The sequence below is a fragment of the Camelus bactrianus genome, chromosome 13 (genome assembly GCF_048773025.1).
Source record: "Camelus bactrianus isolate YW-2024 breed Bactrian camel chromosome 13, ASM4877302v1, whole genome shotgun sequence".
In the NCBI taxonomy this organism is placed as follows: Eukaryota; Metazoa; Chordata; class Mammalia; order Artiodactyla; family Camelidae; genus Camelus; species Camelus bactrianus.
The window spans coordinates 38,156,463-38,172,530 of NC_133551.1; the positions used below are offsets into that span (position 1 = coordinate 38,156,463).

Here is a 16,068-nt window from a genome sequence, read left to right on the forward strand (position 1 = left end):
ACACAGAAAACCAAACGCACAATAGTAGAATTAAAACCTGCATGGGAAACTATAAAGAACAGAATTGACGCTGCAGAAAATTGAGTCAGTGATGTGGAAGGTGCTATAAAAATGTTCCTGTAGTGCAGAAGTAAAAGACAAGGAGGTTAAGACAATGACGTAGAAGAAATATGATGGACAGAGAGTACAGAAGTGGAAATCTAAAACCCAGAGACTTCTAAGAAAGAGATCAGATTAAATGTAAAGATGCATTCACCAAGCGCATAACAAGGGGAACTTCCCTGGGCTGATAATGCAAAATGAACAGCTCACTGAAAAGTGGGTTAAAGTCTGGAAGATAAAACAATACTGAAATACCTTGTGGTGAAACATTTTACTTGGAGGAAGGAATAGATCATACAAAAATAAAAGTCGTCCTGGTCTTAGAATTCATCGCAGTGCTAAATGCCTGAAGATAATGGAGTGACGACCATGTGGTCTCGAAGGAAAAAGCTTGTGGCTCAGTGAAATGGGCATCAATGGATGGAAAAATCCCAAAGACACTCCAAGATATTAAAGGAATCACATAGAGGGTTGCCAGATTTAGTACATGAAAATTGCAGGGTGTCCAGTTAAATCTGAACTTCAGACAGAGAAGAATATGTTTGACATATACAGTTAAATCCTCTTCCTAAAGGGTTTTACTGATTTATATTCCTATTTCATTTTATAAAAATTCCCATCTCATCACTCCCAAAGACATTGCGTATTATAGATTTTTAATCACTTATACCACTTTTTTAGTATAAGCATTTTTCAAATATTTCATGGAACAGGCTTACACTAAAAAGCTATTTGCTGTTTATCTGAAATTTAACTTTAATTGGGCATTCTGTATCTGACTGGCAACCCCAGTCACAAAGTCTATCATCTGTGTACCTTTCTGTAGTGGTCGGGGTGGCTAGGTTGTGATCTGGGACCCAGGCTGATGGAGAAGCCAAATGTAGATCACATGTAGACGGGAAAAATACAGTAATGAGTGGTTCACCTTGAGGTCAGGAGAGCCTGGGTTGCAGTGAAGCAAACCGCAAATCTCAGAGACGTCGTACAACAAATGTTTATCGCTCAATCATACAACATATCCACAGTTTACTGGCGAGGGGACTTTTCTTGATGTCACTTGGGGATCCAGGCAGTGGAGGCTTCATCTTGTCATGTGCTCCCAAGATCACCACAGCAGTGTAAGTGTCACTACCTCGCTCTGCTCTGAAAGCTTCAACCTGGAAGCGATGCTCCGTCTGCTCTCTGTCCCTTGCTCCAAAGAAGTCACGCTGCAAACCTGCCCTTAAGGATGGTTGAGGGAGATGCAGCCCTGCCGAGTGTCCAGAAGGCAAAGAAGCTGATGTATTTGGTAAACAGTGATAACAGCCATCACACCTCATTCAAGCAACTTATTCAAACATTTTCTAAAAACAAATTACTCTGATCGAGAGAAGGTTTAAAATACAGACATGGCAGTGGCATCACCTGGTAAAATAATGTCAGACTTTGACTTCTGGATCTCACTTGAAAAACAGATTCTGAATTTCAAATAAGGAGACCATAAATATAATGAAATGGGTGATAACACGACAACAAAATAATGTTGCCACAAATTAAATCTTTAATGTGTGAGGAATGATGCAATTTAGAAGAAACACGTCTGAAAGGACATGTGACGACTCTCAGAAGAACTCAGAATTTTAACTTCTCTAGGAATAAAAATGAAAATTAAAGTAGCAATGCAGTATTATTTTTTACCTATCAAATTGGCAGTGATTAAAAATCTATCATACGCAACGTCTTTGGGAGTGATGAGATGGGGATTTTTATAAAATGAAATAGGAATATACAACCCCTTAGGAAGAGGATTTAACTGTATAGGTCAAACACATTAAAAATGCTTATAGGTTTTGATCCAGTAACTCTAAATTCAAGAATCAACTAAAGAAATCATTTTAAAAGTTGGTAAAGTTGTTTCTGTGAGGGGAGGGTAGAGCTCAGCAGTAGAGCACATGCTTAGCATGTACACGCAAGGTCCTGGGTTCATTCCTCAGTACCTCCATTAAAAAAAAAAGATTTATCTATGAAGACATGCCTTATTTTACATTACCATAGTCCCCTCTTATCCAGACTTTGGCTTCTGCAATTTCAGTTACCTATGATCAACTGTGGTCTAAAAGTAGTAAGTGGAAAACTCCAGAAATAAATAATTTATAAGTTTTTAATTGCATGCCATTCTGAGTAGTGTGAAACCTCACGCTGTCCCACTCCATCCCCACCTGGGATGCCTAGTCATCGACATCATTTGCTCCTGACATCCAACCATTGACGTGGTGCTGGCTCAGTGATCTAGGGCCAGCGGGGGCAGATGGTCCTCCTTCTGATGTGTCATCAGAGGTCAGCAGTAGCCTAGCTCTGTGTCACAGTGCCTGTCATTCACCTCACTACATCTCATCACAGAAGCCCTTTATCATCTCATGTCATCCCAAGTAGAAGGTAAGTACAGTGCAATCAGATATTTTGAGAGAGAGAGCACATTCGTGTAACTTTTCTTACAGTATATTGTCATAATTGTTCTATTTTATTAGTGAATTATCAGTGCTAATCTCTTGCTGTGCCTGATTTATAAATTAAACTTATCTATGTATGTATGTATAGGAAAAAAATAGTATATGGCGAGTTTGGTACTATTCATGGTTTTGACACAGGAAAATGGGACGCGAGAGCATGGCTGTGTGGGACACACCCCTTGAAGGGAGGGGCCTTGGCTTCCTGCAGGAAAGAACTCAAGAGCAAGCCATAGTAGAGTGAAGGTAGATTTATTCAGAGAAACACACACTCCATAGACAGTGCGGGCTGTCTCAGAAGGTCTCAGAAGGCCAGAGAGAGCAGCCATGAGGTGCAGAGTTGGTTTTTATGGGCTGGGCAACTTCATATGCTACCAAGTGGGAGGATTATTCCAACCACTTTGGGGAAGGGGCTGGGAGTCCCAGGAATTGAGTCATCACCCACTTTTTGGCCTCTTATGGTCAGCCTTGAAACTGTCCTGGCGCCTGTGGGTATGTCACTTAGCATGCTGATGCATTACGGTGAGTGTATAATGAGCCTCATGGTCTACTGGGAGTCAAATCTTCCGCCATCTTGGTGCTAATTGCTGTCATTCTTTTAATGACTGTGCCCTGCCCTCTTCCCTCCTGTCTCAGTTTAGAGCATCCACTGGGGGTCTTGGAACATATTCCCTGATGATGGGGGAAGAATGTCATATCTGTAGTAGCAAAAGAGAAAAGAAAAAAGGAAACAACCTAAAGATTCAATAACAGGGGTAGAGTTGAATACACTGTAGTTCCTCAATACAACAGGATACTGTGCAGCCATAACAAATCATTTTATCAAGGAATATTGAATGCCGTGGGAAATGCTCATAATATGATGTTAAGTAAAAAAAAAAAAGGAATGTAAAACTGCACTTTCCTTATGCCACTAACTTGATGTGAACATCTGTCCGTCTGCCTATCCAAAAATATGTACTGAAAGGCACAAACCATGATGGTAACAATTCAAATCTTCTGCCACTTACTGGCTGTGACTCTGGTCAATCTATTTAACTTTTCTGTGCCTCGGCTTTGCCATCTGTAAAGTGGGGATACAGAAGCCTACCTGACACATAAGATTGCTGTGAAGATTGAGTTAGATAATGTACATATTTAATTCACCTAATAAATGCCAGCTATGGCAATAATTCTTTGTTGTCATTAGGAAGGGCAGTCACCAGGGTCCATCACAGAGAACTGCATGGAGTTTAATAGCCAGCAATCACCATCCCTGTGCAGCAGTATGCTAAATAGAATTTTCACAAGGGCAGGGGTGCTAAGGACCCAGTGATCAATGTGAGTAGTTAGGATGGTGTGTTTGGGGAGAGAAGGGGAAGAAAGAGAGAGGAAGGAAAAAGGGGGAAAAGAGAGGGAGGGAGGAAGAAGAGGACAAAAGAGAGAGAGAAAAAAAAAGGTGGGGAAAAAAGGACCAGCAAACCAAAAAAGAGGATAAATGAGCCACATTATGTTAAAGAGGGAGCTGTGGAGGGAATCCTGAGGATTTGCTGCTGAGTTCCAAGGCAAACCATCGTGGAGAATCTGGGGGTAGAGGTTGGAAATGGGAATAATCAAGCCATTTTTATCGACAGTCATCACGAACTAGTAGGAAAAAGACAGATTCGGGGTTAGAATCCTGGCAATGCTATTTCCTGAGTTCTTTGACTTCGTCACGTTGCTTAGCCTCACCTGAAACAGGGCTAGTAATTGCCACCTTGTGAGGGTGGAGTGGAAACCGCCAGCACAGCTCCAGGCACGCAGAATATACGGAAGGTTTATTCCAGTTCTGCCGCTGACTTGCTCCGTCTCCTGGAGCAGATCTCAGTAGCGGTGGGAAAATGCCTGGGTGGTTAAAGGCAGACTTCCATGGTGCTCTGGCAGGGAAAACAGGCTGCTGGAGGGGCACTTTGTGGGCTACAGTACCCCCCACTTATCCCCGCCCCCCCATGTGGGGCCAGCAGGCTGGACCGTTCTGCAAACAGCCTCTGGATCAATTCATTGACCACAAAACAATGAGACAATGGGACCACCCAGGGGCCTTGCTTGGCCCACTGGAGTGAAGGTCAGCATCAGATGCATTAAGAAATGGAAGCAATTTTCTTCCTACAGGAGGCTTCTATTAGGCCTGATTGCCTGCATTTAGACGGACCCTAAACCCTCCAGGGCTGGATTAGGGCAAGATCACAAACAAAATCTGGAGAGGAACCTGGCCCTGGAGCTGAAACCAGAGCCAAGGGGCTCTGAGTGTGTTTGACGACCCCTGTGGACTTTGCCTCAGTCCAGTCTGAGCCCTCAAACACAACCACGTCCGTCGGTGGATTCCTCCTGTCAAACGCCGCCACGCTGGCTGAGCTACCGGCATCGCTCTTTCTGCGCCCACGTTTCTGCTCTCCACACCCTCGCCTCCGTGCCTGGTGCCCTAATGAGGCCTCCCCTCCCCACGTTCAGTCTTCCATCCACTGGCTCACTAAGCCTGGGGCTGGGCCCTGGAGGCAGCTGAGCAGGATGTAGGTCTGATCACCAGGAGCTTACAGTCTTGTTATGAGGAGAAGGAAAGGAGACTGCAACACAAAACAGTTACCACCAAGGAGCAGAGAGGGAGAATTTGCATTGGATGAGTGGTGTAAGTATTCTGAGGGTTTCCTGGTAGGAAGCTGTTCTGTGAGCCTGGAGCTCAGGGAGGGCTCCCTGATGGTGGCTCTTGCATGACCTGTAGGTTTTTCACTGATTTAGGGGGCGATGTGATGTTGGGTCAATGCTCCCAGAATACTTTCTAGTTTAATTTTATTTTTTTATTGAAGTGTAGTTGATTTACAATGTTAGTTTCAGGTGTACAGCAAAGCGATTCACTTATGCATTCATATATATTTTTTCTAGTAGCACAGGGAACTATATTCAATTTCTTGTAATAACATATAATGGAAAAGAATCTGAAATATATATATATATATATCCATAATACTTTCAAAGAGCTGCTTGAAAATCACCTCCTGTCCCCCACCAAGGACAGATTAACCACCTGCTCCTCTCTGCCCATCACAAGTTTCCAGTTACCTGTAACCACTGTGCTGTAAGTATCCGTTAGTACTTTTGTCTCTGTCTCTTGATTCTGAGTTTTCGGAGAGAGGGGATATTATCTTAATCATTACTGATGCTTCATGCCTGACCCTCAGAAGCTGCTCAGCAAGCATTTGTTGGCCTGAACTTGAAAGAGCGTATTTGTGACGCTGGGTGGGGTGGGAAAGAGAGAGGACAGGCACCCGTGCAGCTGCATATGAATCCACTGTGGTCTGTGGACCCTGCCCGTTCCTGCGGAGCCTGGCTTCACGCTTCTATCTGATGAGCGTTTTCTGCTGAAATGAACGCCTTTGCTCCCTCCCCAGGCAGAGCCTCTGTACGAGCTGGTGACAGCCGCGGACTTCGCCTATTCCAGCACAGTGAAGCAGAACATGAAGCGGGCTCTGGAGGAGTTCCAGAAGGAATTCAGCTCCTGCCACTGTGCTCCCTGCCAAGGGAATGGAGTCCCGGTCCTGAAAGGTACCAGTGCCAGGCTGCCATGGGCGACATCGTCTGGAGGGGCTGCTTCTGGGGTCGGGACAAATCCACACGCCCTCCAGACTATCTCCTGGGGAGTTTCTAAATCAAGCCAGTCCTCTGCCTCAGGCCGCAGGGACTGTCATAAAGTTCTCTTCGTTTTTTTCAGGGGGAGAAAGAGCCCCCTGGCCATGTGGAGCCTCTGAAAGCTGAGCCTCTCCACCCTGACTGGGCATTAGAACCACTTGAGATCTTTAGAACTACTGATGCTCAGGGCCCACCCTTGATCATTACTTGAGGCTCTCATTCTCAGGATGGTTAAACCCTTTCCAGGTAGTTCTAATCAGCAATGAGGGTGTGACTTCCTCTTGCTAAAATCCCCACCTCCCCAGAGCACAGCGCCGTAGGATTGGACCAAGGAGAACCCTGCACTCGGAGCAGCCCATGGCAAAGTGCACGAGGCTCCTCTCGGGCTGCCTGTGAGATGGCTCGGGGAGCTTTTCACAAACAAAGCCCTGAGCCTCAGCCCAAAATAATTAAAGCGAATCACTGGGATTGGCCTTTGAAGGAGCCTACCAGATGATTCGTTGCAGAGTGTGGGCTGGGAAGCTGTTCTACAGCTGAATTCACTGGCAGGCAGGATCCATGACTGCTGGCTTTTAGACTAGCGGGAGAGCCAGGCTTGACCCAAGAGCCGCGTTGAAACGTACCAGTGTTCGTCCATCTCCCGGGAAGTCAGAATGCAGGCAACTGGGACACGCTGCTCTGGCTGCCGGGATACTTAGGTTCCAGTAACGGCAGCGTTAAACTGAAGGCAGGAGCAGGCTGAGGCTGGTCTGTAATAAGGAGTGGGGATGAACTCCGGGACTCTTTCCTATTCAGAGAAGGGGCCCTGCCTGGGCTGAGCACCTTTGTGCATATCCTGATCAATACATGGTGAGAAAATTGGGGCCGTGGGAGGCGGTGGCATGGGTGGGCCACTAGAACTTGATTGCTGATTTCGAGGGTCGCATTTGGGGTCACTGCAATGGGCAAGGCAAACCTGGGGGAGGCTGGGGCCTGGGCTCATCGGCTCCTGTTGTGTTGGGCTGAGAAAGAGTCCAGTCCAGCATGATACCGAGATAGGGTGTCAGGAGCAACTGGGTGTAGGAGATGCCAGCCCAGGGAACCAACTGGACTCCAGGCAGAACCCAGGTGGCAGAGCAAACTCAACAGAGGGGACATAAGAGAAGACTTCTCAGGGAGAAAGATTCCACCTGCCCAGCTGAGATGGAGGGGTGCTGTCTAGCTTCTCGGACGGGACAGAGAGGAGCACAGGGGATGTAAGAGCTTCAGGATGGGAGGTTCTGCCTCCAGGACCAGGACCTGCAAGCGAGGGTCAGTAAAGCAGGAAACGAGGCTGGTTCACCAGCTCCAGGTTTTGGTTGAGGGTTACTGAAATCCCCCTCACCTTGTTTGGAATTTGGACCTAGAGAGTGAGGTCCACCGAGGCTGTACTCTGGAGGTAAGGGAGAATATGAAGCCAGAGCCTGGGATGCCCATAGCACCTGGGCTATAAAGGGCAATCCTGGAAAGAGATGCATATGATCCAGAGGAGAGAAGCTCCAGGGTGACGTGTTACAGATTAACACAAAGAATAACTTTCAAAGTGTCAGAACTGGCCAGAGGTGGGAGGAGACAGCTAAGGGTAGTGAGTTCCCCATCACCAGAGGTGTTCAAGCAGAGACTAGACAATTACTTGTAGTGAAATTGAGCATCAATGACCACTGACCCCAGGAACCTGAGTCATGTAGCCTCTGACCTCCAAAAACTGATGTCTAGGTCAAAATTATATTGAGAATACTTTTTCTCAGCAACTCCTTGTCATTCCTCATGGGTGGTAGAATAAACACCCTTTCATGAGCAAAGGATCCCTTAGAATAGAGTAGGGATTCCTGGCACAGAACCTTCTTATTTCAAATCATTCAACTAAACATTTGCCCTGTTTTAATAGAAAAGCAGGGATGTGGAGGGAGGAAGGAGTTTCTTTTCCCCACGTGATGTGATTCGTACTCTCTCTGCACTGTCTTCTCAGAATCACGCTGTGACTGCATCTGTCCTGCCGGATTCCAAGGCCCAGCCTGTGAGGTCACCTACCGGAAAAGTAAGGAGTCTTCGAGAGTGGGTTGGAAGAGGGAAGTCTAGGGAAGTCCAGAGAACAATTCAAAAGAGCAAGAGCAGAGCTAGGGCATGGGGTTGGGAGCTGGACACTGAAACTTGAGATCCATCCTGACGCTTGATTTTATATTATTTTTTACAACGGTGAGTGGTGTGTGTTACAGGACTACTGGTGCATGGCATCTGCAAGTCATCTCTTTGGATAATTCTGGAATGTTTACCTTCTTTTTTTATTTACTGAACTCCTATTCAGTCCTCAAAATCCAACACAGATGCCCCTTCTTCTGTAAAAATTCCTCTAACCCACCCCCCACCAAGTAGAATTAGTTCATTCTCCTGTGGGATCCCATAGGACTTTGAACACATGTCTAGTATAGCTCTTAGCACATTCTGTTTTGGGTTATGTGTGTGCCCCTCCCCTGTGTCTGCGAGCAGGGATCATGTCCCATTTATCTCTGGGTCCTCACAGTCCCACAGAGTTGCTGCTGTTGAATTAACAACTGAAAGACTAGACTATCTTCCAGCTCTCAAATTCTTTAGCCAGTTTATTATCTAAGAGTTCTCAAAAGAAGTTCTCACTTCTCCCCTTTCTTTTCCTCTCTGGGATGTTCTTTGGTGATACCGTTAAAGAAGGAAATGGCACAACCAATGAAAGCAACAAATATTTATTAAACACTTTGTACCATGCACCTTACTGAAGGTTTGGAATCAGCTGGGGTTCAAATTCTATCTCCATTTAATAGTTGTGACCTTGAGCGAATTACTTGACCTCTTTGTGCCTCAGTGTCCTCATCCGTAAAATGGAGATGATGATATTAACTACCTCACAGAGTTGTCTTGAGTTTCTCCTGAGACATATAAAGCTCTTAGAATGATACCTAACACATCGTAAGAGCAAAATAAGTATCGGTCATATGTTTTAGAGAAAAATAGTGTTACTTTGTATCTTACGTATATTAAATCCTTTAATCCTCCCAGCAACCTATGAAGAAAATATTCTCAATATCCCCATTCTACAGATGAAGAAACTGAGGTTCCATGGGAGGCTAACCAACTTGCCCAGTGGTCACATGGTTAGTAAGTGTAGGGCCCCAGGTTCAGGTCCAGGGTCTGACTCTCCAGCTTTTGCTCTCGGTGCCTGTGCTGCTCCCCTCCCCAGCAGGATGCTCAGAGGTATCTTCACTCTCTCCTCCTCCATCTCAGCCAGACCCAACACAGTGGCCGGCCAGGATGAGGGTAGTGGCCCAGTCACAGCATCTCTGTTGGTTGGAGGAGACTTGGGAGACCTCCCACTCCAGCTGTCTCATGTTACAAATAGGGAGGCCTGGAGACATGAAGGACCCAGAATGGCACTGTGCATTAGGCTCAGCCAGACACACGATATGTCATGGTGGACGCTGTTGATTGTTTGCCAGTGTCATCAACAACCAAAAGTCCTCAAGGGAAAGGCAGATGTCGGGGAGTGGGGAGCACAGTGTGATTACCTCATTCAAAACACGCAGCAATCACAGTGGATAACAGAGCTCCCATTTTCTACATGGAGCAGGAGTGAACTATCCAGCATCCTATAACTGGGAATGGTCTAAGCTGGAAACTTCATTTACTCAACTCATACTTACTCAGGGACCCCCATGTGCCAGTTTAGGTGCTGGGTTCAGGGGTGAGCAAGCCAGATATAGTTCCTGTCATCGTGGAGACTGTGCTTTAGAAAGATCACCACCATTCAAATTGTTCCAAAAACACATTTAAAGTTCCCATCATAACTGCTACAAAATGCCCTGAGACCTTAAAACATGAAGTGTTGATGGCGAGTTAAGTGTCAGGAAAGGTTTCCCTGCAGAAATAACACTTAAACTGAGATCTGAAGGGTGAATAGGATTGACCAGATGAATAGAGGACAGGAGAGTATTCTGGGCCCGGGAACAGCATGTGCAAAGGCCCTGTGGTAGAAGGGAGCATGGCGAGGCAATGGCCTGAAAGGAGGACAGTCGGCTGGAGTGGGGAGATCAGAGATTCAGACTCCTAAAGCCTTAGGGTTTAAACGCCTCACCCCTTCTACACGGCACCAGAGTGTAATAAGGGTTAATTAATGTTCACTGACCTTCTTTCTTATAGATGTCCCCATTGATGGGAATTGGAATTGCTGGTCAGACTGGTCTCCATGTTCTGGAGGACATAAAACAAGACAGAGGCAGTGCAACAATCCACCTCCTCAAAATGGGGGCAACCCCTGCTTGGGTCCCGCTTCCGAGACACTTAACTGTTAAGGAAGGGAGAGCTCCTAGCAGGTAATGCTGCTGTGGGCTGTGCACAGCGAGAGCCCTGAGCCCTCGGGAGCCCAGGCCAGCTCACCACCCACCACCAGCTCCCACCTGGGGCTGGCCCAAGGGTGGAAGGCTGTGCCGTTCAGAATGTTTAAAATAAAGATGTTGTTGGTAAAATGCACATTGATTGGAACAAAGAGTAAGTTCAACAGTCATTGTCTCCTTAAGGGCTTAAGCATCTTGGTCATCTGTGCTTTGCTCACACAGTTTTATTTCACTTATATTTACTTCCAGCCGGGAGCTGTTTAAGGAGTTGTCTACATGGAAGTCCCACTGTCTCCCAGTGATCAGCACATAGTAGGTGCTCCAGGATGAATCCATGAGCAGACAGTGAGCTCTTCCTGTCTAGGGGAGCACTCTGTCTTGCTCCGTGACAATGGTAGTTCATATTTATTAAATGATTACTGTGTGCCGGCCACGGTGCTCAGTGCGTTAACTCATTCCATCCTCATGAAGACCTTATCAGGTGGATTCAGTATTAGCCCTATTAAGCGGCAGGGGAACAGACTTAGAACCATTGACTTGTCAAGGGTACGCAGTTAGGGAGTAGGTGAGCTGGACTGCAAACCAGGGCACTCAGGTTCCAAAGTTTTTTTTTCCCTCACATTTTATAAATAAATAAATAAATACATAAATAATCGAAGTCTAGTCAGTTTACAATGTTGTGTCAATTTCTGGTGTACAACACGATGCTTCAGTTATATAGGAACATACATAAATTCATTTTCATATTCTTTTTCACCAAAAGTTACTATAAGACAGTGAATATGGTTCCCTGTGCTATACAGTATGAACTTGTTGTTTATCTATTTTTTTATATATTAGTAGTAGGCTCCAAAATTTTAAACTCTTCACTCGGACGACCCCTTCCTCTTAATAAATGGGCATTTGATTAACAGAGAATTTTTTATGAAATGTAGAAGGTGCTGTGTGATTGACAGATCCCCGCCCGCTGCATCTGAGGAGAGTGGATTGGGCTCCCTTGGCTCCTTGGGATGCTGAGCACAGGGAGCGGTGGTGTGTGTCGGAAGCAGGAGTTCTGGGGCAGAGCTGAATTGTGGTGACGTGAGCGGGTACCCAGCGAAGATCCTGAGCTGGAGACAAGAGCAGGGGAAACCGATCACTGAACGAGAGACAGTTTAAAAGGAAAGAAAAAAAAAGAGGACAGGGTGTGATGGCTGGAAGAGGAAGCATGTCAGGAGAAGTTCACGCTGGTGGCTGTGGGTCAGTGGGCAGTGTAAACCTCCCCCACCCCTGTACATCCTGCTCTGCTCACTCGTGCCTTTGTGCAAATTGCATTTTTGGGGGGAGAGATGTTTGAAGGGGAGAAGAGAGGGCCGTTGAGCTTTATGTTACTAAAAACCAAAGTATTTCTTTTTTAGCTTGAGTCAAGTGATTGTTTAAGCTTTATTGCTCTCATTCACTCCATCTCATTAAAACATCCCTTAATATTTTCTTTGCTCTTGGGCGCTTCCTGTCCAGTGGCATAACTTCACGTGAATTTGTTGAAATCACGTTGGTGGGGGCGGGGAAACCTGTCAGTTGAAGGTGAATTGGTTCATCCTGCTCGTTTTCAACTACTTTGTTTTCGGCCACATCATCCACTTTAAGTTTGCCGCTGTGGGTGCTGGGACCCGAGACCTAACACATCCGGGACATCCAAGGATCGGTCACCAACACCCGCCAGTCTGGCCGGCCAGCTCTCTGGGACTGAGTCACTAGACCCACCCCAGAAGCAGCTGGCTCTTCCCTGCTCGGGGGTCGCTGTGGCAAGCATGGCGATCCTGTCTGCCCTCCTGCGCCCCCGAGGGCCCCGCAACTGAGCTGATGGGTCTGGGCCCTTGTTTGGCTTATCATTATTGCTTTGCCGTCTGCTGTTATTTCAACAGGCTAATCCAGTAACGTTTTATCTCTTTCATTACACTGAGGCCGTATAATTTTCCTGCGTTATAATCTGTCTTCTTTTAAGATCCCCCAGAGACGGGGGAGAGCGGTTCTGTCTTCAGTTGCGGGGAGGCTCCCAGGAAGCCGGCACTAGCACGTCGAAGCAAGAGCCGCCAAATTAAATTCTGAATCTCAATCACAGCCACCGCTTCTAATGGGAAACTTGAGTTGATTATGGAGATGACAGCCCAGGTTCGCGTTTATTGCATTTAGCAGAAATTGTTTATCCGATTAAATATGGTCTTGAAGGAGAGACAATTGAATTGTGGAGCACCGGTGAATACCCGGGTGATGCCCAGGCACTGCTAAACTGTGTAATAATCATATGCTTATTTGTGGGCTGAACTTCCCCTCGTGGCTCTTTTTGCAAACAAATGCATTTAGGAGGAGGCTGCAACATAATGTAAGAATTAAACAAAATAAATGCAAACTGTGCTTTTGGAAAACCTTGGCCAAACTGTAGCTAGCATTGGCATACTGGTGAAGGAGCTGTGGTATCTGTGGGACATGGGCCAGGCGGTAGAGTTTGGCCGTGGTCCTGGCAGCTGGAACCCAGCTCAGGCTAGCTGGATGTGGGAGGGGTTTGCATGCAAGAGCATGAATCTCTGAAATGCTGGTAGCTCCGCCGTGTGCTTGATGTCGGGGCGGGAGCTCTGTGTCTGCATTTCCTCCCTGTGTGACCTGGGGGTAATAACGGAACTTCTGTGGGAATAATAAGTATTATAATTATTTTAACAATAGCAATAATAATAATAGCTGCCAATTATAGAGCGGGGCTCGTTTATGAAGTCTTTTAACCTGCATTACCCTATTTAATCTTTATTTGAATTTGATGGGGTAGATATTAATGCAATCATCGGATGACATGTAGGGAAAGCTTCAGAGGGAGACACGGTTCTTACCAGGGATGGGCTGACATGGAAGTCAAGGGGGGATGCTGAGGTGGGAGAAAGGGCATCTGCTGGCAGAGCATCCAGAGGAAAATGTCATCTTGGTTTTAAAGAAGAGAACTCTGTCCTGCTCCCAGGCACTTAGATAAAAAAGCCCTCTGGAGAGAGTGGGGCAGAAGCAGGACGGCCCCGGGACACCGGCCAGGTCTCGTGATCAGCATCTGTATTTTTTTTTAATGGAGGTGCTGAAGATTGAAGAGGTACCAGGACCTCGTTCATGTTAAACTAAGCGTGCGCTGTACCACTGAGCTATTTCCCTCCCCATGATTATCATCTTGATGGACAAATATTTTGTTTCACAGATTGAAGATATCCTAATGGCAATATGTCTATTTGCCAATGTTTCCAGGCTCTGCAGATGTTGTATTATAATTTACTTGCTTATTGTCTCCTAGTCTTTCTCAAGCATCGTGTCCTGGAAGGCAGAGATAGTGTCTGTCTACTGCACTCACATACCCCAGGTACTCAGTACAGGGCCTGGCACAAGCAAGCAATGATAAATCATTGTTGCATGAATTAATGAACTAATGAAAAGGGACGTGAGCAGGGCCAAGGGCAGAACCTTCTTAGGCAGGTGAGAAGCTTTAGTAAATTGGTGGTTTATGATGGTGGCATCATGAGATTTGGGGTGCAGCCACCTTGAGATAGAGGCAGACACACAGCAAGGGCCGGGGGAGGCACATTCAGCCAGCTCGGTGGGCAGCAGCACAAAAGATGAGTGAGACAAAAGACGCACAAAAATAGCTGCTGTCAGGTAGGGGCTGAAGGTACTTGTTAGGGGAGTTGTGACACCCCCTGGGGACCACCAGAAGTCTTCAGGGACTGTGCAGAGGAAGGGAGCAGAAAGCTGTCATCACTGGTGAGATAAACCTGAGAAGCACATTTACAGGTGGAGGAAGAAACCAAGGCTGAAGAGGGTTTGAAAGCCCGCCCAGTGCGCAGCAGAGGGAAGATACAAATAAAGAAAAACTTAGAGGAAAAAAATGTCTTCCAGCGTTCTGCCTTCACCGCCTTTCTCATTTGTGGGTTGAGCTGCAATCCGTCATGACCACCTAAACCCTAACAGCAGCACACTGAACCAGTGCACTTCACATCTTTGGGAGTCCCTGTTTACGGAATGTTGTCACAAAACCAGATTTTTCCATAGGATGTCGTCTTCTTGGAGTTGTCTTTCAGGAATGTTAATTCCAAGGTTGAGAGATGCGGGATTCAGAACTCAGGGGTGGATCTGCTGCGACACCTGGCAGGGGAGGTAGGGGAGCATCACAGCCTCTTGGGTAGAACCGGAAACACAGGCGAGGAGGCCGAGGGGCATCGTGCTCAGAAGTGTGCGCTCTGGTGCCACGCCGCTGCGTTTGTGTCCTGGCCTGGCTCCGTGACTTACTGGTTTTGTGGCTTTGCACAAGTTCTGCACCCATCTGTGCCCCTGTTTCCGCATCTGTAAGATGGGGCTGGTGATGGCAGCGTCCTCCTGGGGGCTGGAAGATGTGAACTAACCAAGCTCAGGCCCGTGCCTGGACCAGTCAGCCCGCCGCAGTGTCCCAGACATCCTTGCTTCTGGGGAGTCTCAAAACATCAACAAGAACTAGGGTTTGTGTGTTTGGTTTTCTAAAGTTGTTTAAAACTGCTTTAAACTGGTTTGGTACATTGCAGTACTAAACCTACTCTAACACAAGGGAACAAGAAAGACATAAAATAGCTTAGCTCCTAGGGGATGTCTTAATAAAGGACAGGGAAGGCTTTTATATCCCAATCTCTGGGTTATTAAGGGAAAATGTAACAGCATAATAACTAATATTTGCAGAGGGCATTACCAGTTACAAAGAACTTTCACATACCTAATCCAGTTTAATCCTCTCAATGCCTGGAAGAGGAAGGATTTATTATCTGCCTTTGACAGGTGATGAGACGGAGCCTCGGAGAGACTGAGCGAGTTGCCCAAGACCACACAGCTCGAAAGTGGCAGAAAGGCCTCAGTCCAGGGCAGCTGCTCGGCTACTTCCCACCGCAGCAGAATCAGGACCAATTCCATCCCCCGGCAGGTGCCTGCCTGCTTGCATAGAAGAGACAGAAAGGGCCCTGGGCGGGCATCCCTGCAGTGGAGAAGCAGAGCCGTTTAGAAGGCTTTGGGGTGGACAGACACATGTCAGACCCCGTGCCACCACGTCCTAGCTGAGCAGCCTTGATCATGTCCCTTCTCCTCTCTGAGCTTCAGTGTCCTCATCGGAATATAGGGCCAGTAATCCCGATGGCACAAATACGAGGATTAAGTGACAGGACACGTGCAAAGGGACTGCTCTCACCCCAAAGTGCCTGGCACATGGCAGTACCCCACTGCCTCTGCATTCTTGGGTGCTGAGCCACCCAGCCCTGCCTGGCATCTGCCCCTTTGTACCCTGCCTAGCATCTGTCTCTTGTTGAGCATGGAGACCGCAGTTTACAGATTTTCTGTAAACTGCATTCTCCAGGAGGAAATAGGACTTGTGTTTGCAGTGGGGAATGCTTGGAGGATTGTCAAAGGAAGTCAGGTGGCTGGTCTGACATTCACCT

General features: G+C 46.8%; 1 protein-coding gene across 1 annotated transcript in view; it reads left to right on the top strand.

Moving 5' to 3' along the window:
* C8B (complement C8 beta chain) overlaps positions 1-10,745 on the top strand; it is a 38,322-nt gene extending 27,577 nt beyond the window's left edge. The window contains exons 10-12 of the mRNA XM_010958367.3: positions 5,993-6,146; positions 8,218-8,286; positions 10,416-10,745. Coding sequence (XP_010956669.2) covers positions 5,993-6,146; positions 8,218-8,286; positions 10,416-10,567 — 375 coding nt within the window. The 3' untranslated portion in view covers positions 10,568-10,745. The remainder of the gene's footprint in view (positions 1-5,992; positions 6,147-8,217; positions 8,287-10,415) is intronic.
* The last annotated feature ends 5,323 nt before the right edge of the window (positions 10,746-16,068 follow it).